The sequence below is a fragment of the Corvus moneduloides genome, chromosome 16 (genome assembly GCF_009650955.1).
Source record: "Corvus moneduloides isolate bCorMon1 chromosome 16, bCorMon1.pri, whole genome shotgun sequence".
Lineage (NCBI taxonomy): Eukaryota > Metazoa > Chordata > Aves > Passeriformes > Corvidae > Corvus > Corvus moneduloides.
The window spans coordinates 17,557,059-17,580,972 of record NC_045491.1 but is presented as its reverse complement, the minus strand read 5'-3'; the positions used below and the strand labels follow the sequence as shown (position 1 = coordinate 17,580,972).

General features: G+C 46.2%; 1 protein-coding gene across 3 annotated transcripts in view; it reads right to left on the bottom strand.

The window, feature by feature from the left end:
• Positions 1–13,809: 13,809 nt before the first annotated feature.
• Positions 13,810–23,914, bottom strand: part of CRAMP1 (cramped chromatin regulator homolog 1) — a 52,944-nt gene continuing 42,839 nt past the window's right edge. For all 3 annotated transcript variants that reach the window (XM_032125605.1, XM_032125603.1, XM_032125604.1), the window contains exons 17-21: positions 23,153–23,221; positions 21,590–21,824; positions 21,110–21,274; positions 20,314–20,459; positions 13,810–18,032 (exon numbers count right to left, since the gene is read on the bottom strand). In XM_032125605.1, the coding sequence (XP_031981496.1) occupies positions 17,868–18,032; positions 20,314–20,459; positions 21,110–21,274; positions 21,590–21,824; positions 23,153–23,221 (780 nt within the window). In that variant the 3' untranslated portion in view covers positions 13,810–17,867. The remainder of the gene's footprint in view (positions 18,033–20,313; positions 20,460–21,109; positions 21,275–21,589; positions 21,825–23,152; positions 23,222–23,914) is intronic.

The window sequence follows — 23,914 nt, the reverse complement described above, 5'->3', positions numbered from 1 at the left end:
GCTGCAGAGTAGGACCTGGGTGTCCTGGTGTGTTGGGGTCCCTCCCCTGCCATGTTGTCCTGGGAGAGGGGCCCTGAGGGCACAGACACGGGGCTTCCCTGTCCCTGCTCAGCCTCGTTCCCATCGGTTGGTTTGTGTTCCCTGCGCGGGCAGAAGGACCCTTGGTCCTGTGACTGGAACAGTTCCGGGGCAGAGCTCCGGCCATGCGGCTGGAGAAATAAACATCTCTGAAACAGCTAGCAAGAATCTGTCTGTCCATATATATTTCCTTTCCACAGGACTCCTGGTTTGATATATGCGTGTTGCAGGATCCCCACTGCAACAAATGGTGGAGAATGCGGGCAGAACAATCCCTGATCCCTAAGCGACTGATTTGTGTGAGTAAACCCTGGAAACTTTGGATTCCTCTTCTTGGTTTTGCTTTGCTATTCCGTATCTAAACTATGGAGGAACGGTGGGAAGACTCTTGGCTCTCAGAGCCGCATATGGACATTTATCTTAAACTTAAAATGATTCTTGAACAACGATTTGTAAATTTTAGCTTGATTCAAGCTCAAAAAGAACTGAAACACTTCCTGGCATGGTTGTTTAAGAACTTTTTCTATGTTTCTTGGGATTTAATTCTTACCAAGGGCTTTTGGAAAACCGTTTGGACACAGTTAATACTGGAGTCAAAATATATGCCGATGGAAGAATATTTTCGTGAATATTATTTAGTTACCGAGACTGTTGAGCAATGTCAGCTGTGTCCTGGCGAAGGGAAGCCTGGCGCAGGGACCGTGCGGCCCAGGCCACGTGCACCGAGTGCTCTGCGAGCAGCAGTGAGGCAGTTCCCGCGTGCGGGAGGAGCCACGCGAGCCGCAGTGTCGGTGGCGGAGCGAGGAGCGGCGGGAGCGGCGGGACCCGGCGGTGCCCGCACGGCGCAGCACAGCGCGTGGTGGAGCGAGCCCCGTGAATGCCCGACCGAGAGGGGCGGCGCGCGGGCGGCGGCTGGCGGCAGCGGCGGTGGAATGGAGCCGCGCCCAGCCGAGACGCGCGCTGGAGCAGGGCACAGGGGGGTCATCGCTCGGGGGCCCGGCCGAGACGTGGGTGCAGCGCCTGGCATTGGCAGCGAAGGTGTGACCAGAGGAGGCGACGCACGGAGAACTGAGCGGCGCGGCCCGGCCCGGCCCGCGCAGCCCCAAACGCGACCCCGGGAAGAGCGCGCAGGCACGAGCAGCTCTGACAATTCCAACACGGGAGCGACCGAAAGAGAGAGCAAAGACGCAGCGAGACAGAAAACAGCAGCCACTCGGAAAAAGGAAAAGATCATAGTAACTAAGACTTTAGGGATAGTAAAATGGTATAATGTTAAGCAAAATTATGGTTTTATAACAAGGTGTGACAACCAGCAAGACATATTCGTGCATAGAACTGCTATTAAAAAGAATAACCCTGAAAAATGGATCCCAAGCTTGGGAGATGGACAGGTGGTGGAATTTAATATTGTACTAGGTAGAAAAGGGTTACAAGCATCGCAGGTCACTGGGCCTGATGGTGTTCCTGTAAAAGGCAGTATATATGCAAAAAATCGTAGTCATGTTAGACAATATCTCCATTGTAAGCCCCCCCTACAGTTTCCCTTTCCTAATCCCACCTTTCCCTTTTACCCTATGTCCTATTACCCCCAGTGTATTCCCAATCTGTTTTTTTCACCCATGGTTTCCCTCACAAAACCATGCCTTTGCCAATTGTTTCCCCAAAAATCCCTTTCCAATGCCGAGTGGGGGATGAAAAGGGGGAGGGAAGAAATTAAACCCTCTCCTGCCTCAGTTTCCCCACAAAGCATGCTCAGAGAGTTCTGTCTCCCTTCTGTCAGCCCTAAGATGTTCCACAGAATCTGTTTGGACATTTAAAGACTCAGGAGGGTGGCTTGTTTTGTCTTGAAACTGTTCTTGTTATGTTTATCCAGTTGTTTTCATTCTCCTTTTATTAAAATAAAACGGGTGAGGTGTTGGGGTCCCTCCCCCGCCGTGTAGCCCTGGGAGAGGGGCCCTGAGGGCACAGACACGGGGCTTCCCTGTCCCTGCTCAGCCTCGTTCCCATTGGTTGGTTTGTGTTCCCTGCGCGGGCAGAAGGACCCTTGGTCCCGTGACTGGAACAGTTCCGGGGCAGAGCTCCGGCCATGCGGCTGGAGAAATAAACATCTCTGAAACAGCTAGCAAGAATCTGTCTGTCCATATATATTTCCTTTCCACGGGACTCCTGGTTTGATATATGCGTGTTGCAGGATCCCCACTGCAACACTGGTGCACAGCTATCTGTCCCTGACCAGCTGCATGCCTTGGGGCCAATAAGGCCAATGTTGTCCTGGCCTTAGAAAGTATTGCCAGCAGGTCGAGGGAGATGACCCTGCCTCTCAACTCAGCCCTGGTGAAGCCACATTTGGAGCATTGTGTACAGATCTGGGCCCCAAGAGAGACATGGAGTTCCTGGAGCAGTTCTAGCAGACTGCTACTAAGTTGGGCAAGGGTCTGGGGAATCTCTCTTATGAGGAACGACTGAAGGAGCTGGACCTGTTCAACCTCAAGAAGAGACGGCTGAGAAGGGACCTCATTAATGTGTATAAATATCTAAAGGGTGGGTATCAAGAGAATGGACCAGGATATTCTTTCTGGTGTCAGCCAGTAGAACAAGGGGCAAAGGCAGAAACTGATGCCCAGGAAGTTCCACCCCAACATGAGGAAGAAATTCTTTACTGTGCAGTGACTGAGCACTGCCCAGAGAGGGTGTGGAGTCTCCCTCACTGGAGATACTCCAGAACCATGTAGACACAGTTCTGTACCATGTGCTCTGGAATGACCCTGCCTGGGGAGGGAAATGGGATCAGATAAGCCACTGTGGTGCCTTCCAACCTGATCGATTCTGTGATTGTTGTGTGTCAGGCCCCTATGCCTCACCTGGCCGTATTAGTGTGCAACAGGGGTTGGCCAGCGTGGTGTTGAGCAGTCTGTCTGCTGTGATCCACCCTGCTCCCTGGCATGTGTCCATGGTTTGCTCACAGTTCTGCAGCTGAAGCATGGGACAGCTGCCACATGAAAGCTGTTGGCTGCCTGGAGAACCTGCACTGAGAGGAGACGGTATAAGCTGCACCTGCAGACCCAGCATTTGCATGGCTTTTTAAACCATTTTTCATTGACTGTAACATTAGAAGGTAACATTTTCAGCTGAAGGTTTTACTTCACAGTGTTGGTGTGACCCAGCCCACTGCGGGGCTGGGGCTGTGTAATGCCAATCAATCCCAGCCCATCCCCTGGATCGAGTTTCCCAAAGAGGCAGACTCAGAGGGTGGGTCGACAGGCGGCTCAGAAGCCTAAGCCGCACCCCCTGGGCGGTGCCCGGGTACAAGCCACCTCCTCGGTTCGGGAAAGTTCTCGGTTACTCGGTTGTTCACTGGTTCTCTGTTATAACTCCCGCCTCTCGGTTTACCACAGTGGCTCTTGTTTCATTGTATCCTCCCCCTGGCTTGTAACTCATTGGTTGTTTTCCCCTTTCACCGGGGTTTTCAAATTCCCTATAAAACTGAGGAAAAAGCCTCAGGGGACCATCCCATCCCATCCCATCCCATCCCATCCCATCCCATCCCATCGGCTTCCAGCCTTCCGAGCTTGTTCAGGTTGTGAAACTTCTAACAATAAACCAAATAAGATAGATTAGAAGCCAGACCCGAACAGCCTCTCTCTTCCTATGTCTCCGAGCCAACGTGAGGCGACACCATCGGCTCCTGCTGTGTTCCCTCTGCTGAGGAGCCAGCTAGCTAGCCCAGCAAGCAGCTCTTTTCCTGATGCTGACGTTGCTTCAGCGACCCGCAAAAGTAGTGCAGCTGGACTGTCTCTGACCTGGGGCATGCCAGAGTTGGTGCCTTGAGCACCAAACACTGTGTTAGGTTGGCGCACCAAGCGTGGGGCTCACACGAGTGGATCCCTGCGATGTCGTCACTGCCGGTGGACAGCGAGAAAAAGCGACTTTGGACTGCCGACGCCTCTTGGAACAGTCTGCTCTGTTTTAGGAGCAGTGCCCTGAGAGAAGGCTGCTAACTCCCAGTGATTCTGCACTGAACTGACCTTGGAGAGCAGCTATGCCTAGGAGAACCCCACCTGTGCCTTTTACTTTGTGACCAGATGACTGTGTGCTGATTTCTGAAACTTGAGTTTCAGAAACGTGAGTATCCCCGGTCCCTTCTACTTTGTTTCTTTTTTCGTTTTGCAGGTGGCGGGTGGAAGAAGTGCTGAGAGAGAGATGGGATCAAAACTCTCTCAGCCCCAAAGAGAGGTTGTTCCCCAAGTTGTTGAAATCCCTTCAAGTTAGTGGTTTTAAATTTTCAAAAGTTTGTTCACTGGCTTTTCTTTTACCTTCCTCAAGTATCTCCCACAAATTTAAAATCTCCTGCCTTCTGGCAGGCTGTGGGGGATAAGATTGGTGATTTAAAGCGAAAGGGAGATTCCTCTGGAGAAAAATTTTTTCCCCTCATTCTAGTCCTTAGGGACTTGCATAAAATGGATCAGAAAGTAAAAGAAAAGCACAAATCCCCTCACAGTTCTTCCCATATCCCTCCTTCCTGCCCTCCTGCTCCTTATCCCACTTCCCGAATGGGGTGATATGCCAAGAGGCACAGAGTTGCTACCTTCTCTCTGACCGTTCTCGGTCTTTCCAGCCACCCTGTCGGGGTAGCCCTGGCCAGGCCACCTCAACCTCTTCCCAAACCCTGTATCCCTCGCCCTCTTCCCCAGCTGTAACTGTTCTAAATGCTGTTTGCCATTGTCCCCCCCCCCCCACTCCACGTGTCCGAACAATGGCGCCAACCGCATGGCACAGTTCACCCCTCCCCCCTCTTCTTCTTCCCACAATCCCTTTCGCCCTCCTGACCCCAACCCTTTCCTATCCCCGCCCCCAGATGTGACATCATTGGGCTCCTCCCACACATTGGGTACCGCCCCCTGCATCAGGAATCCCCGCCCATCCTGTGGCCGCTCCTCCTGGTCCTCCAACCCCGCCCCCTGTGGAGGACTTCCTGGTTCCCACACCGCCTCTTCTGGTTTCCATGGGGTAGAAACTGGAAGCGATGCCATCTTGAAATAGGGTCCGGGAGTTCCCTCAGCTCCCTCCTATCCCTTCGCTGCTCCTGTAACATATGATTGAACTGGCAATAATCCCACATAGAAACCTTTTGATTCTGCAGGGCTGAAAGAGCTTTGCAAAGCCCAGAAAGAATTTGGGAGGGAATCTGTCAGTATTTTAAGAACCTTCTTAAGATAACTCTCTCCAGTCCAGTTATTGTGCCACATGACCTCAAAAGCATTTCTTCTGCTTGCTTTCCCCATCCGAGTTTCAAATGTGGGAAGAAGGTTGGAGAAAGCAACTGGGAGAGGTCCTCCCGATTTTACTGCAGGATCCAAACAAGGTGGGGGTTTCTATTGATCACCTTACTGGTGAGGGGTTATGAGCCAAGCCTCAGAAACAGGCTCAAAATACACCAGAGCTGGTCCTGAATGCTGTAAAGCAAGCAGCTGAGCAAGTGTTCTTAATGATGCCCCCTAAATTAGCACCTCAATTGAATTACACTGAGATTCAGCAACTGCAAAATGAGCCATTTATTGATTTTTGTGGATAAACTGAGGCTCGTAGTAGAAAGACAAGTGGAAGATCCTAAAACAAGAGAGCATATTATAACGCAAATTGCAAAGACCAATGCCAATGATGCTTGTGAAAGACTGATTTTGGGTCTTCCATTCGAACCTTCACCAACCTTAAGTCAAATGATTCATGCTAGCACAACATTGGTGCCAATTAACAAGCCAAATTTATAAACGGGGGAAAACTTAATAGGAACGGTAGCCGCTGCAGATGCAACAGATTCTCAGGACAAAAGAAATGCTAACTGGGTCTGCCACAGGTGTGGCAAACCAGGGCACTTGGCCCGAAACTGCAGAGCTCCGGCTCCAATTAATCAGAGTTCCTGAGGTGTCTCGCCAGGGCAAATGTCATCGCCTGCCACTGATGGGATGCAGCCAAAAAACTGACAGGACCGCGTGGAGTGGCAGGGCCACACGGGGGAACAAATCAAGAAACTGCCACCAGGAAAATGGTTGCCACGACCTCTGCAACTCAAATGGACTTGGTGACACCCCAGAGAATCGTCGTGAGTTGTGAGAATCTGAGAGACTGTATATTATTTGTGTTAAAAGATGTTGTACATTCACCAGCTGACATCTGTGTTACACCAGAAATTGTTCAAGTGGGTCCACAAGGGTTCTTTACTGTCAATATCCAGTGTGTTAACCCTCCCTATTTTCTTGCTGCTAACCAGGTTGTGGCCCAAGCTATTCTCATGCCCAGTAGTCCACCACAGGACTACAACCCCTCTGTCTTCTGGGCTGAGGTAGTTGGGAACGACAAACCCATGCTTAATTGCAAACTGTCTTGCCAAGGCTCGGACATCAGCCTGGCAGAAATGATGGACACGGGAGCAGACATGACAGTCATTTCTTCCCACAATTGGCCATCACACTGGGAGCTGCAGCTGGCAGAAGGTATCGTGACGGGTGTGGGGGGATCTATATCTGCCCAGAGAAGCAAGGCAGTTGTCCCAATTGAGGGTCCAGAGGGACAGATAGCATCAGTCCATCCTTTTGTAATTGACTCTGGATTTACATTGTGGGGCAGGGATCTCATGTCCCAGTGGGGGGCTCGAGTCGAAATTCCATCTCAACCCCAAAATTTTTAGTAAAGGCCACTGCGGAGCACCCCTTCATGAAATTAAATTGGATCTCTGACGAACACATCTGGATTGATCAGTGGCCTTTGAAAAATGATAAATTAAAAGTGCTCACCGCACTCGTGGAGGAGCAATTGAAAAAAAGGAAATATCAAACCATCTAATAGTGCTTGGAATTCCCCGATATTTGTAATCAAAAAGCTGGGGAAAGACCAATGGCACCTCCTACAGGATTTACGGAAAATAAATGCAGTCATTGAGGACATGGGACCCCTGCAGCCCGGAATGCCTTCACCCTCCATGCTCCCCAGGCAGTGGAAGGTAGCAGTCATTGATATTAAAGACTGTTTCTTCCAGATCCCTCTGCACCCAGACGATGCACCCCGGTTTGCCTTCTCGGTCCCTTCCATCAACTGAAAGGCTCCCATGCAGCGCTACCAGTGGTGAGTTCTGCCACAAGGCATGAAAAGCTCATGCACCATCTACCAGTGGTATGTAGCTCGTATTCTGTCCCCCATCAGAAAGTTAGCAGCAAAGGCAATAGTGCTCCACTATATGGACAATGTTTTGGTGTGTGCTCCTAACCAATGCTATTTAGACTGGACATTGGGGAAGGTAATCGAGGCCTTAGAGGCAAATGGATTTGAAATCCAGGCTGAAGAGGTCCAGAAAACCTCTCAATTTAAATACCTTGGACTAAAAATCCATGAACAGACTGTGGTTCCCCAACAAGTGAAAATTAATGATAACCCTAAGACCTTGCAGGAACTCCACCAGCTCTGCGGGTCCATAAATTGGGTGAGGCCACTCCTAGGGCTGACGACAGAAGATCTCGCTCCTCTGTTCAAACTCCTGTGAGGGAAAGATGACCTCACATAACCCAGGCATCTGACAGAGGAGGCGAGACAGTCCATCTGTAAGGTACAGGAAGCGCTGTTGTCCCAGCAGGCACACCGCTGCGCCCCAGGTCTGCCTTTTCAATTTATTGTATTGGGGAAATGCCATACCTTCACGGGCTGATATTTCAATGGGACGAGGTGCAGAGTGATCCCCTGTTAATCATCGAGTGGGTTTTCCTCTTGCACCAGCCATCCAAAAGAGTCACAACGCCACAGGAGCTCATGGCTCAGTTGGTGATGAAAGCTAGATCCCGCCTCTGCACCCTTGTAGGGTGTGACTTTACATGCATCTACTTACCATTGGCAACCGATTCACTTGATAACCTCCTTCAAAACAATGAGCACCTCCAATTCACCCTAGACAGTTACACAGGCCAAATTTCTATATACCACCCACAACACAAACTGTTTATTTCAGTCTTCAAGCTGATTCCAAAAGAAATTCAAAGCAGAAAACCATTAAATGCCTTGACAATCTTTACAGATGGCTCTGGTCGTTCTCACAAATCTGTCATCACATGGAAGGATTCTCGCACTCAGAAGTGGGAGTCTGATGTGCAGGTAGTTGAAGGATCCCCACAAGTGGCAGAACTTGCAGCCGTGGTCAGAGCATTTGAGTGGGTCAGTGAACCATTTAATTTGATAACTGATTCGGCCTATGTAGCAGGTGTAGTTTCCAGGGTAGAGAGAGCCTTACTAAAGGAGATTGCAAACCCAAAAATTCATAACTTGCTTTCGAAATTGATTCAACTGATCTCCCACCGAAAGCACCCATTCTATGTCATGCATGTGAGATCACACACTGACCTGCCAGGATTTATTGCCGAAGGCAACAGGAGAGCAGATGCCCTAGCTATGCCTATCGAGTTAGCGAATCTGCCTAACAGATTCCAGCAAGCCCAGCTGAGCCATGCAATGTTCCATCAAAATGCTCCAGCTCTCGTCCGGATGTTCCACCTCACTAGAGACCAGGCGAAAGCCATTGTGGCGACTGCCAGAAACATCAGCTTCCATCATTAGGTCAAAGGGTTAACCCATGAGGCCTAGGCAGTTGTGAGGTATGGCAAACAGATGTCACCCATTTGCCCCAATTTGGCCACCAGAAATATATTCATGTTTCTGTGGATACCTTTTCTGGTGCAACCTTTGCCTCAGCCCACTGTGGGGAGAGGGCCAAAGATGTCATCAACCACCTAGTCCAGGCCTTTGCTGTGTTGGGGACACCAAATAAAATAAAAACTGACAATGGCCCAGCATACACCTCTGCAGAGTTAAACAGATTCATGAGTGAGTGGGGTGTGGATCACATCACTGGCATCCCTCACTCGCCCACAGGCCAAGCCATCGTGGAGAGGAAACATCAGACACTAAAAAGACTGCTAGAACAACAAAAGGGTGGCAATGAGATGGCTGCCCCCACCATAAGACTGTCCAAAGCGTTGTTCACTTTGAACTTTTTAAACTGTTCCTATGAGGAACCTGATCCTCCCATCTTGAGACACTTCACAAACTCTGCCAAACATAAACTGACTGAGAGACCTGAGGTCCTAATAAAAGACCCTGATACTTTACAAATACATGGCCCGTACCCCCTAGTCACCCAGGGTAGAGGATATGGATGTGTTTCCATCCCAGAGGGTCCAAGATGGATCCCTGGGAAGTGGATCAAACCTTTTTTGAGACCACCTGCGGATGCCAGGCAAAGGAAAGAAGCTGCCACAGCCTGGAAAAGAAGAAAAACCAAGCCACCTGGAAAAAAGACTCCTCTTCCAGGCCTGAAAAACAAACCCTCCACCTCCCAGTCTCCTTAAAATGTGTCTCCCTTCCCAAAATGACCCCTCAGTTTTGTTTTGAAAGAGGGGGAGTCGAAGGGAGCCAATTAAGTAATTGTATTTGTATTAATTTTATTTGTGTTACACTGTTCCTAAAGTTACCTGCCTTGACAGCGTGATGAAATCCTACCTGCTGCTGTCCCACTGCTGCTGCAGCTCCTCCTGTGCACCAGGAGCTCCAACGGCCGGATTCCTTCCATTATCAAGGACATTGTATGGGGTTTCTTTATAGTGTTGTTAATTTTATTAGCCCTTCCCATCGTTAAGTGTTTGGTTTTGAAATCCCTTAAGCCTTCCCCTCATTTCAAGGTAATAAAGAAGGGAGAGATGTTGGTGTGACCCAGCCCACTGCGGGTCTGGGGCTGCGTAATGCCAATCAATCCCAGCCCCTCCCCTGGATCGAGTTTCCCAAAGAGGCAGACTCAGAGGGTGGGTCGACAGGCAGCTCAGAAGCCTAAGCCGCACCCCCTGGGCGGTGCCCGGGTACAAGCCACCTCCTCGGTTCGGGAAAATTCTCGGTTACTCGGTCGTTCATTAGTTCTGTTATAATTCTCGCTTCTTGGTTTACCACAGTGGCTCTTGTTTCATTGTATCCTCCTCCTGGCTTGTAACTCATTGGTTGTTTTCCCCTTTCACCGGGGTTTTCAAATTCCCTTTAAAACTGAGGAAAAAGCCTCAGGGGACCATCCCATCCCATCCCATCCCATCCCATCCCATCCCATCGGATTCCAGCCCTCCGAGCTTGTTCAGGTTGTGAAACTTCTAACAATAAACCTGTTAGAAGCCAGACCCGAACAGCCTCTCTCTTCCTTTGTCTCTGAGCCAACGTGAGCCAATCCCATCGGCTCCTGCCGTGTTCCCTCTGCTGAGGAGCCAGCTAGCTAGCCCAGCAAGCAGCTCTTTTCCTGATGCCGAAGTCACTTCAGTGACCCGCAGAAGTAGTGCAGCTGGACTGTCTCTGACCTGGGGCATGCCAGAGTTGGTGCCTCAAGCACCAAACGCTGCGTTATCACAGCTCTACAGCTTTCCGTATGTCAAAAAGTAAATTTAGAGGCATAAATTTAGCAGCATACTGCTGCTTTTGTTTTGAAGGACTAAAAAAACCAAATCAAATAAAGCCAAAAAAACCCCACAAAAAATATGTACTATCACTGCAGTATCTTGTTTTGCTAATAATTTTTCAGACTCATTCCTTCTAGTTTTACTTAAATTTTGGTCTTAGTTTTGGTCATTAAGGGCAAAGTTAGCTAATTTGTGAGAGAAGATTCAGTACCAGCTTTGAATGAAGGTGGAAGAGATTTAAAGGTCTCTTATGCTGACAAAGGCTCGCAGCCAGTGGAGGGGAGAAGCTGCACAGAAGACCTCAAACTTGGTCATAGCCCAATTTTCTCAGTAAACAGGTGGGAGAGACAAGTACTCACTTTTTGGATGGGAAGGAAGTATCAAAATATTACTAATAAAACTTATGTTGAGCTTTTTGGAACAGTCTTCATTTCTTATCAAGTACACACTTGCACTTTCTCAGTGCAACATTAAAGTTGCCTTTTTGTATGCCATGGAGACCAAAATCCTAGAAGTGTACAAAAAGGAGTTAATTACTGACTGTAGTGGTTTTTGTTCGAAATATCCATTACTTACTTATTTTCCTTCTGTGAGATAAGGAGAAAGCAAAGCAGGCACAAAACTGAAAAGAATATAAAGAAGTTTATTAACAGAACTAAAAAAAAGTCAGAATCAGACTAAACCTTCAGAACACTTTCCTCCCCCCACCTTTCTCCCTTCTCCCACTGACAACGTAAAAAGACAACCCTTGAGATTTTTCAGTCAGTTTACCACCTCTATAATAATCTTTTTCAGTTCACTTAGAGAGAGGAGTCTCTTGCTCATGCTATGGAGACATCTCCACAAGAAACAGTTCTCTCGTGGCTTCAGTGTCACAGCGAGACAGCCGCTCGGGTTGGTTCTCTGCTCGCATGTGAGAGTCCCTTCCCTTGACTTACAGCTTTCCCCACAACTGCTTTTGAGGGTCCCATCTTTAGCTACTGGGGTACCATTTTAAGGATGAGCTGTTCAGAAGCAAAAGGTTCTCTTCATCTATCTCTGGGATCATTTTCATCTCTAGGAACAGAGTTCTTCTTCCCTGGGAGCAAGGGTCTTCATCACTTTCATCTCTCTCTGTTCAAGCTTCTCATCAAATCACAGCTACTTCAACATTTGCTTATTTCAGCACAAGTACTTTTGCTCATGATTGCAGTTTGAATACTCCATCCCCCATGCTTTCATGAAATTACAATGGGTACTCTTGAATCGCCCAAACCAGGCCAAGAGACACTTCAGAGACAGAGTTGGAGAAGCGAGTATTTGCTTTATTCGGTGCCGGGTGCGTAGGGGATTGCTCCTCCTAACACACACACACACACACGGCACTTCCTACAACACAATATTATGGGTAAAATTCATGAATAGTCATCACATTCCTTGGGATCGGAGTGGTTATACAAATTAGTTCTCGGAAGTCATTAATATCATTAGCATACGTGTCACACGTGTGGTGTGTCCTGGTGGTCTCACTGAGGAAGGCTCCTCTTCTTCCTCAGGGGTCTTTCTGATGAAGATCAGTAGTCTTCATCACAATGCACTTTTCACCTTTCTTTCTGGAGCATGTGCAGTCCTTTGTAGAATGATTCAGCAATCTCTGTGCTGGTTTCAAGTAAATTCTTGTTCCTCTTATCTTGACAAGATTAGGGTGAATCCTGCTTCTTAGGTTTTGTGATTAACATTTGCTGTCTCCCAATAGTTAACTGTGCTTGCATGAGTTAACTATTGATCAGTCTTATCACTCTGATGTATCATAGTTCATCACCATAGCTTTACAGCAGAATCTCAGCTTCTAGGTTTGAAGCATCTCCTCTTTCTCCTCTCTTGGGGTTTCAGCTCTTCCTTCTTCGCTGACTTTGGTGTCTTTATGGTGTTTTCTTCACGTACCTTCCCCTGACTCGGGAGAGGATTGATATTAGTAAGTTTCATCTGTTCTGAAGGCATCTTACAGCACTAAGAGAGTTAATCTCACCCGGACCTTGCAGCTGTAATTCGCTTATCACTGTTGGTAACATGGTCTTTGCCGGGCGGCGGCCTCAGATGAATTTTGGCCACACTAGGTGAGGGCCAGCCTGGCCTGGCCACGCCGTGGGGCCACCTGCACGGAGCAGGGCCGTGGATGGAACAGGGCTGTGTGGCTCTGGGGTGGCTGTCTCTGGCCAGCCCGGCCTGCACTGAGGGGCTGCGCCGGGTGTCCGGCGAGCAGAAGTGGCTGAGATCTCAGCCAAGATGTGCCAAGCAGGGCCTGGCCCGGCCTCGCTGGGCTGCGCCGCAGGCCCCCAGTTACCTGTGCAAAAGCCAGAAGCAAGAGAGCTTTCCCAGGCACTGTTCATTCTTGAATGTGGATCACAAAGGCGTGTCAAGCTTCTTAAGTGGCTTAAAAAAGTTGTCAACATTCAGACTAGCCAACTGATTGGTTCTGTCGGGTCTAGAGGAAGCTGTAAGCACCTCTTTGCAAGAGAATCATTTCCGTGGCTGATGGAGCCCTCTTTAACTAAAAACCTAAACTATGCTAAACCATGACACTGACCTAGATCACAGGAATTTCAGGCCTTGAGTCTAACTTGCCCAAAGCAGGGTGTGCTGTGTCAGCCCACCTTTCTCTGGGCGTTAGTTTTATCTTGGAAAGCTCTGAAGACAGATACCATGCAACCCTATCAGGGCTTCCTGTTCCCGAGTGTCCTGGGGTGAAAAGTTGTTTCTGGTAGTGGCTATATAAAACATGATGGCCTGAATACAACCTCCACAGCTGAGTTTCTGCTTATCTGAAGCTGTGAATGGGAAAAAACCCCACAAACTCCTAAGATATACACTACCATCTTTATCGTACCTTCTTTTTGGTGGTGGTTGGGATTTTTTTGGTGGTTCTCTTGTTTTTCTTTCTTTCTCCTGGTGCCCACAGCCCCAGACAGGCCATTCACAATAGCCAGCCTTCTGGTTTGACACATTTCTAAAACTCACCATGAGCAGACACTACTGAGAATGGAAGCTATAAAGCAAAAACAACCCTACCAAAATTTTCTCTGACCATGGGGAGAATCATCAAAATTCTGGGATGGGAGATGCCAATGGGAGTTAGGCAACTGCTTTCACTGCAACCAAATCACCTTGAAAGGCTTGGCCTTATGGACAAATTTTAACCCCCACCCCCACGAGGCCATGATCATGTAAATAAAGCTTAAATGGAAAAACCTGAGAGGACATGAACAGCAAGGAACACACTGGATGCAAGTTAGACCAAGTATTAGTATGTATTTATGCACAAGAATAAAAACAGCTTTACAAGTTGAATTGGAAATTTAAACAGAGGAAGTTTAACAGCTTTTGTATATTATATTAAATAACCAAAACACCTTTTTCCAAAATTGGTAAAGAATAAATAATATAATTTACAGTATGGTACAAAAAATAATCAGTAAGGACAGGCATTTTGCTTTATACATACACTATATAGGTATATTTATAATCTATAAAACAAATTCACATCTCAAACAAGCCAGAAACCTTAGATGATATGGCTTAGCTATTATTAAAAGAAACAGCATTAAATTCTGCTGCCAGAACCATAAGCTCTAAAGCAGTTATCATGTTTCAATAATTAATGATAACTTATTGCCGTAGTGCTTGCCAAGGTTTCACTTAGTTAACATTTACAAATTGCTGTGAAATTAACAGATTCAAAGGTTTGAAAAGGTTAAAAAAAAGTGCAGTACTTTCCTTATAAATGCATCTGAAGTCTGAGTGTAGAAAACAAAATGCAACTGAATTTCTACTGGGGATCTCCTGTCAGTAAATGAGATGTCTTTATAGGTTAGATTTGATTCAAGCCATTTAATTCAATTTAGAAATATAGAGGGTGTCAAAAAAAGGCTTAACAATGCTGTATGAAAAACAATTACTATTCCTATGCTTAGCAGATTTAGTGATACATGAGAAAATGGATTGTGTGGGTGATCAGGATGCAACACCGTGCAGAGATCTCTGTCAGTGTGTGTACACACACCGGGGTGGATCCAGCCTTGGGCTATGGTGCTGCTCTGCCCATGGTGATGAGACACTGAATCTCCTGCCATTTACCTGGTCAACTACTCAGACCTGGCTTATGGTAGATAAGTCACTGAGAGGGAAAAGCCTAGAGCAGTTAATCCTAGACCTGGAGGCTGTTAGTGTCCATTAGTCCTCTCCAACACCTCATAGTGCCCCAGGAAGGTACTAACCTAACGAAGTCATTTCTACCTCAGAAATGATATTGTGTGCATTTCAGTGTCACTTGCTTGGATGTCTGCTTAGCCTGACATTGTCCCTCATACAGATTTTGTTACTGCTGAAATAATGAAAATTGAAGAAGTTTTGAGTATTACAACCCCCCCACCCCCCCATGCACGTGTGCACATGCACATATGTGTGCGTGTGTGTATACACCACCTCCTTAGCAGTCTCAGGCACAAACTGATGATGACTACTATTGTAAAGCACATTCACCTAAAATCCAGAGCTGGTCTAATCAGAGATGTGTTTAAATGGCCTTTCACATAGTAAGGGTAACAAATACTGCATCAATTCAGAATTACCACAATGATCTTAATTATTCTTAAGTTCTTCCCTCATCCTCAAAGGGCTTTATTCTTAAAATGCAGTTTGCAAAGCATTACTGATTTCTGAAATAAAATTCTGCTTCATAATGCCAACTTTTAAGGGGCTGATGCCAAACACATTTCTAACCCCAACATTCTGAGTGCTGAACTGATTTCTGTCATTTATACTCTGTTATTACTGGGTGGTTCAAGCCCACTTGCAAAGGTTCAGCATATTAGAAGTTTTCTGATGTCACAGCATCATCAAAAACAGCCATTTGTGCTGCCTTTATTCTGCAATTGTGTCCTTCCCCTCTGGGAAGTGAGTGGGCTGAAGCAGGGTAGCTGACAGCTCCTTGTATCGCAGGCAAAAAGCCTTCACGGATTGGGATGAAGTGCTCTGCTTTCCACTTCTGCAGCAGGTGCAGCAACACTGGCCCTTTTTCAAGGCAACTTCAGAGCCAAACCCAGTGTCATATCCACTGTGTTACCAGCATCAGTAGGGAAGATGAAAAGTTTGTCAAGTTACAAATACACTGGAGACCCTCACATTACTCTTGCAATATTTAGAAGTTTAAGAATGAGAGTTCAGATTTCTTTTCATACAGTACTTGATTAGAATGTAACACATTTCCTCCCGCATGTTCCGTAACCCACAGCCATAGTAGGTACCTTCTACTTTTGTCCTGCAAATCTGAAGGATTTTTGGAGACATAGCATGTAGAATAATCAGCATTAGTAATGGAGGAACCCAAAACCAAGAGGGAACAATCTGGGAAAGTCCAAACCAAATTACAGCTAAATTCAAAGTAAAAATGAAAAGTTTTAGTGGGAATGACTCTTGAGATTAAGGGGTGTCCTCTCCATACCAAGAGGGAATGCTCAGAACAAAACAGGCCCCAGCATTCATTTCTGTGACAGCCTTCAACTTTTCCTATTCCAGGTTTATGTGATTTCCTGACAATTTTGTCAGAATTCTCAAACAAGGCTCTGTGTCCATCAGAAAACTTGTTCCATTTTCTCCTAATGACAGAAAACACAAGGCCAACTCCAGAGAAGCTAAAAGTCATCGACCTAAAGCAGCATGAAGGGACTGGACAAACAGCAAAGAGAGTCAGTGCATTGTGAGCAAGTTACAGGAGACTCCCAGTCAAAGAAATACCTTGTACAAGTAGCTAAAGGCAGCAGAACTACATCCACCAAGTCCAAGTGGGGAAATGAACCCATGATAACAGCCTAACAGATGGAGAAGGTTTGTTTATTTATTAATAATACCAAGTTGAGGTTTATATAGGAGCAGCCCCTGGGAAAAGTTCAGAGCTACTCAAACCAGCCAAGGGACACCCTCTAACTGGAGAAGCAGCCAAGTGCTTACAAAAGGGGCACAACATGGGTATTCTTGCTCAGGACAGGAAAAGAAAGGAAATAAAAAAGGAAAGTGAATAAGAAGTCTCCTGAGTTATAAAGCTAGAACTGACAGACAACCCCAAAATTAACTTGATATCCTGTTGAACCCACTGGAATCAGGATCTGGGTTTTTCCTACAGTAAAACACAACATTAAATGCACAGGGATTTCAGAGAGGGAGTGCCAGACCCACTCATGCCTGGGAGTGACTGTAATGAAGAATGATGCTGAGGTACTACAGAGCACCTGGAGTTCACAGAACAAAGAGGAAGTAAGGAAGGACTAAGGGATTAAGCTAGAACTTAACACTTCTCTTCATGACACAAAACCGATCTCAACCGCCGTAGCATTAACCTAGTATTTTTTCCTACATATTACAATATTCTTTCCTGTTTCCTCTCCCAGGTAAATCCTGAGTTTTTGTGAAGATGGCAATATTTACATGTTTCCAGCAAAGCCAAGACTAATTATGACACAGCTTTCCTAGTGTAAGCTCTTTTGCCATGTTTCCAGACCTAAAAAGCAACTGTTAGGGAGAGCAATAAAGCACTCCCCCACAGGGTGAACTGTGCAATGTGCTTAAGAATCTCAAAGGTTAAGAGTATGAGTGCAGTCAGGGTGATGATGATGGTGATGTGATGGGGTTTAAAAGATGGGGATCCAAGCAGCATGGAAGGAGGGAGGATCAGAGCTCCTCTACCAAACAAGCAAGCAGGTGTGAGCTCCGCTGGAATGGTCAAAGAGCCAAAGGAACAGAGTGGTCTCTAAGAACACAGCATTGGGGAGTGGCAGCGCCCTGGACAGAGTGCAAGAACTTCAGTTTGACTGAATGGTAAGAAGACTGCCAACTAGGACGTGCCAAGATACACAATGGTTCCCCTACCCACCACTACCCTTCATCCTCCACAACTTTCACGTGGATCCAACAGCATGGCATTTTGATCGCTACGCAAACAATGATTCGTGTACAGGAGCTTGTGGCAATCCCTTCCCCTGCTTGAGCTGCTTGCTTAGGCCATTCCAAAGTGCAAGTCCAGGACTGTCCCACAAACCTGCAATCTTAAATTGCTGATGCAGGGACACACTGCCTCCTGTAATGTTATTCCATGTTCTGTTGTTGCCAGCATATTGCACATTCCAGGACTAGCAAGTACTTCTTGAGACCTTTGAAACCAATTCTTCTCTGTTAGAAAGAAGCACACAGGACAGGGATAACTCAGCCTCAGCTGCTGCCCTCATCAAGTTCCAGCGCCGCAAGCTCCAACTTAGCTGAACAGTCTGCACCAGCCTGCTGGTCATTCCCTTACTGTGACAGATCCCCAGTCGGGGGACCACCACCTCCTCCATCAAACAGGATCTCCCTGCGAGTCGGCTCAGGTATAGACAGCTCCTGGGCAAGGTCATTAAACCGAGATATGTAATCTATGCTGTTCTCATTCATCATGCAAGCCAGCTGGGAATCCACCACCTGGAAGAGACAAGGAGAGAAGAGATGATACATGTCAGTGGCAATTTCGTGGAATTACTGAGGTTGGAAGGGACATCTTGAGAGCATTTTATGCAACCATCTCACTTGAGCAGGGTCAGCTAGAACAGACTGCCCTGGGCCTTGTTGGGCAGGTGCTGAATCAGCCCCATGCACAGACATTCCACAACTCTCTGGGTACCCTGTTTCCATGCCTGATTACCTCAAAATAGATCTCTTGTCTTCAGGTGGAATTAAATGTGTTTCAAATTTTGCTTGCAGCCTCTTGTCCTGAGAAGAATCTGGCTCCCTCAGCCTCTCCTCATATGAAAGAGACACTTTATCTCACTTGACCCAAGTTAGAGAACAGCTCTTCTCATCCACAACTAAATGGAAGCTGCTAAAAAACCTTACTACCTATAGTCTCAATGGGCCTTACCTGCTCCAATTTAGCATTAAGGTGCACAGGTAGATGATCTAAAGATATTACCTCTGCCACAAAAACTGCTCTGCTGTGCCTAACATGGAGGCTTACCCCATTTTCTTCTTAAGGCAGATGGTAATATTGAGGGCTGCAATGTCACTTCAAATCCATGCAAATAAATGATCATATATTCCTTTAATTAGAACACACCTTGACAGCTTCTCACCACCAAGCAAACAGAATCCTTGTATTTATGCCAGAAGTGGATCTGTGTTTCATGTCTGAAGCTGCCGAGGTCACACTAAATCAACATGAGCTTGGTGCAGCTCCTGGTTACAAGGTCTGTACAGAACCTCCTTATCCAAATCCAAAGGGCAATGAAGAAATGACACATTCCTTCCATAAGGGCAAGTCCCCAAGAAATTACAAGTTACGTGATATTGTACTGAGTTAATAACTGTAAACTGTGGGATAACTGAGACTGGAAGGGACCTGAAGAGGTCTCTAATTCAACTGCTTGCTCAAAACAGGTTCACCTATCAGGACAGACCAGCTCACTCGGAGCTTTACTGATGTGAGCCCTGGAAAGCTCTGAAGACAGCCACTGCATAACATCTCTGGGCAACCTGTTTCCTTGCCTGCCTATCCTCAGTGTGAAGTTTTTCTATAGATATACCAGAACCTTTCTCAGTTCAGCTTCTGCTTGTTTCTCCCACCGCCCATCACCATTCTGTAAAGAGCTTGGCTACTTCTTCTCAATGACCCTACTGGAGGTACTGGCAGGCAGCAGAGTCCCTCCCACCCTGAAGCCTTTTCTAGGCTGAACAAGCCTAGACATCACATCCTTTCTTCAGCGCCTGATCCTGCTGGTGACCCTCAGCTGACCTGCTCTGGTTAATTCCTCTCTCCTATATATTTGGTGCTCAAAACTGGTGACAATATTCTAGACATGGTCTCACAGCAGGCAGACTCTACTACTCTACAGAGTACAGCACATTAATCATCATTTTGTTCAATATCCTGGCCATACTCCTGTTAAAAACAGCTCATGACATCGTTGGTCACCTTTGGTTCCACAGACCATCCTGGATCATGCTCGGCTCATGTCTATTGCCATACCCAGGTACAGCAGAGCTGCTTCCCAGACAGCCAGTCCCCAGCTGATACTGCTGTAGGGTTATTCCTTCATTCCTTCCTAGGGCAGGACCTTGCATTTTCCTTACTAAGCTGCATGATGTTCCTGCAGCTCACTCTTCCTGTCTCTCTGAAAGGGCGCTCTGTCCTTAAGTGTGTCACAGCCTTAAAAACTGCTGAGCTTCATTCTACTCCTTCAAAAGTGTTCAGAACAAAGGGATTGCTCTGCCAACAGAGACTAACTCAGCAGCACAGGACCTTCTGCCATCCTCTCAGGTGACTTGGTATTAGCCATCTCCTACTTCTTCCTTCTGGACCTATTTATTTTTTCCTACCAGGCCTCCAACTGTATTGTAGCTGCATCGCTATTAACCTTTCTATTATCTTTAGCACTTTCAGTTCTTGCTCTGCAAAGAAGGACACACAAAACAGAAAGACTGAATCTCTCTCTGTCAAAACAAAGATATGTCCAACAGGTGAATACAACCTCCCTCAGCTGGGTTGAAGGAGTTCACAGCAGCTTCTCACACCAGCTCTGCTGCCAGGTAGCCTCAGATAATTTTACATCTTTCTGTTATGACTGTAACCCTGTCTACTGAGCTGAAGTGCAGGTGTCAAAGCACTGCCTTCCAAGTATCTCAGGAGGGTCTGATGGACAGTACCCAGTAACTGTAACTTCCAGCACTGCAAGAGGAAGAAGATTCTGAGTGTAATTTGCTGACATACCTCTGCCACGTCTGCCAGGGACCGCGACACAAAGGAGTCCCGTGAGTTTCCATCCAGCAGGCTAGGTCCCAGTAAGGAGGTGCCACTGGTGTTCCCAACTGGAGTTGGTAACATTTTTCGTCCCTTCTCTGGGGAGATAAAACTTGCTACAAAGAAAAGGCACATCAGTAAGTCACTGCACTGAGTGTTTTCAATTGGGAGGATAAAGAGGAGGACAAGGAAATTCAAAATGGAGGACAGATATCCATTTCTTCCATCTTTTAAAAATTATGGTTACCAGCATGAATACCATCACCACACTGCTAAGAGCAGGGAGACTCATTACACTGGCTACATGAATTATTAATTAAAAAAAAAATCTCTCAACAACTAAACCTCACCCAAACCCAATGCGTGACCTCATGTCTTTGAGACAGTGCTTATCAAGCACACAACGAAGTCTATTTTTCCACGAGCAGAGCCAAAGGCATCTGTTCATTTTGGCACAACAATCCAAATGTCTCACCCTAACTGATGAGTCAGGCTCCAAAGAGACTACAAAGAACTTCCAAGGAATTATTTGTCCCAAGCTACGGGCCCAAATCTAAGCAACGGGATCTTTTGAGGAACAGACTTGTAAAGAGAGAGAAAACAAGGCAACACTGTGGAAATGAAAGCAAGTATTTGGAATAATTCTAGAAATGTTCTTCTGGGTTTATAATTTTCCAAAGGATTCACTTCTGATAAACAATGTTGGTTTTGTTTTTTTAACAGGAAAGGACTTTTTGGTTGCACTTCTCTGCATCTGGACACTTACAGAACAAGCTGCTGAGGGAGGAGTCTGTGGAGTCATTGGGGTACCACTGGGGATCGTGGGGGGGAGATGCAATCCAGTTCTGCTGAGGACTACTGGATGGGGATGGAAGACTTTTGGAGCTGTCACTGCCATTCAGCTTTGCAGGAGAGAGAGAAACACCTTCACCTGTAAGCCAATGTTGGGGATCACTAATTCAGTCAATGTGGTAAAGTTACAGGACACTGCACCAATTTTTGTTTAGAAAGGAAAAAAACCCCAAACAACAACAATAACGCCCCTGCCCCGTATTTGCTAGAAAATAAAGGCCATAAAATAAAGAATTTTATTTCCAACAGATATTTAGAGAAAAGCAAACAAAAACAAACCCACAAAAACCTCATAACCTAAGAACTGCTTCCTGGAAAAGCTTCTGCTGCCATATAAGATGTCAGGGATTTTCTTTTAAGTTGATAGGCAGACTTCAGCTAATCTTAGACTTACTGTACTGGCCAGAGCTGATGGCTATTTCAATGATGGAATCACTGATCTGAGTGGCAGGTTCCCCTTGGGAAAGCACATCTTCAGGTGGTCCAGGAAGGGAAATATCCAAGAGAGCAGAAACATTGGGAGGAGAGAGCCGAGTACTGGAAGCTTCTGATGAGGGAAGTGGAGGAGTTGACAGACCATTCTGGAGAGAAGTCTTGGCCAGTTCTGGCAGAGAAAGGACCGATGTGCCCTGTTACAAGAAACAGAAGTAATTGTTTATAAATTTATTAAGAACTTGGAAAACTAAAAAACAACATTTCGGCTCTTGAGTATCAGATTAAAACCAGATTTTTAAGAGAAAAAAATCCAGTAGATAATATGCCTAAATTAGGGGAATATACTATTTATATAATAAATCTGTATTATTTTAATGGTAAGTACCTGTAAGCATAAATAAATATGCTGCAGGCCATATCCTGCCAAATCATCTGAAAAAATATGCATCTGTAACATTCCAAAGAATATTTAAAACAGCCTACATAACAGAACAAACATAATCTTAAAATTAACAATTTTAATAAATCTACAAGATAGTTCCAAATAGATATGTATTAATTTGCCTTTGTATGGGAAAAAACCCTTTAACTGATGGAAGAGTATACAGATATTTTAAACTGGTAACTCACATTTATTCACTTTTTACAGCCAGATTTCCCAAAATTCAAGTGATCTTTAAGGAGTGTCATTACCAGTACCTCATCGTAGAACTGTAACATTTTTTCAGATGTAGTGTATACACAGCTGTCCTAAGAGAAAGAACCAGAACCCCAGGCCCCATTACCACAATAAGTGCCTCATAGGTTCACGTCCTAACATCTGTCCCATAAAAAAATCTTAATCTCTTTTATGCTCTCCAATCAAACTAATTTGACCTTTCTCACATGCAGGTGTCACAGGGAGCATAGAAAGTGCTTCCACTCAAGAAAAGAAGAGCCTGTATTCTGAGGCTTAAGAATCCAACACTAGGTCCTGGATCCCACTGGAGAAAGACTTTGGGGACAGGATGGCAACAGCCCTACAATTTAGGTGCCATCACAGTTACTCTTAAGTATCTGTCTATGTCTTACTGGATCCAGCACAAAGAATAGTGAGTCTCTGGAAAGGATGCTGACATTACAATCACACTTTAAGTATTAATACTCCTTCTTTAGCGACATGGAGGCAGCAGGACTGCGAACTGCTGAAATCTCTCCTTGTGATGTCTAAAATACACACATAGATATAGCAGGGCACTTATAAACTCCTCCACTCTATTAAGAGATATGTAAAGGCTGTTTGTTCTTCACAGGTCACAGACTGTCAGCTTCACTTGATTTTAGGGAATGGCACATGCACATATTTAACCAGCATTCCTAAATTTCCTTAAATTTCTTCAGATGCTAGGGATTTAATTTCCACCAGACAGTACCAGTGGTGCACAATTACCTGGGAATATGGAGTTTTAACTAGCAATACCAGTGGTATTTTCACAGAACATTACCCATTCCAAGAGCACTGTTCCTTCAGCACACACTGTACCTGGAAGCCATCCTGCTCGGGCCGGGTCGGCAGGCTGATGTACGGTACCCGGCACCCCGGGCCTGAGCCCTGCAACCGCAACAGAAACCATGTGAGTGACCAGCCAAGGAGGGAAGAGATAAGGGCCTATCACCATCTATCCATGCTCTTCATACATCTCAAGTCCTTCAAAATTGTTGTCCTGGGTTGCAGTGTATTCTATTACCATCTTCATGAGCTGTTGGAACCAGGTGGGGCAGTGTTTCCTTGCCTCCTTGCTCTGGACCATCTTCTGTTAATGAGCCCATCAACACCTGGCCTCATGACTCATCATCCCATTGTGAGATGCTCCACCCAGAGGGAGGAACCAAGCATTCCATCCTGGATATAATCTGAGATTCCCAACACCACAGACACCCTTTCCACTGGATTCTCAGAGGACAGGAGCTACACAGCCACCACTGGACCTTCCAAGGAAGAGCAGCCCCTTTCTACAGGATCACTGCTTCGACAGAACCACATCCACCACTTCAGGAGGAAGAGCAGCCACCATCTTATCGGACTGCTGCCGCCACGCTGACTAACAGGGTGTCAGGTTGTATCCTGACTCTATCACTTTGAACCAGTGTTTTCTGCCTTTTTTTAAATTTCCCCATTAAACTGTTATTCTGACTTGGTGCCTCCCACTGGTTTGTTTTCAAACTAGTACATATTTTGGTGCCCAAGGTGGGGCTTGCTCTGAGAGAAAGTCAGAATTACAGTTTTGTATTAACAGAAACCTAT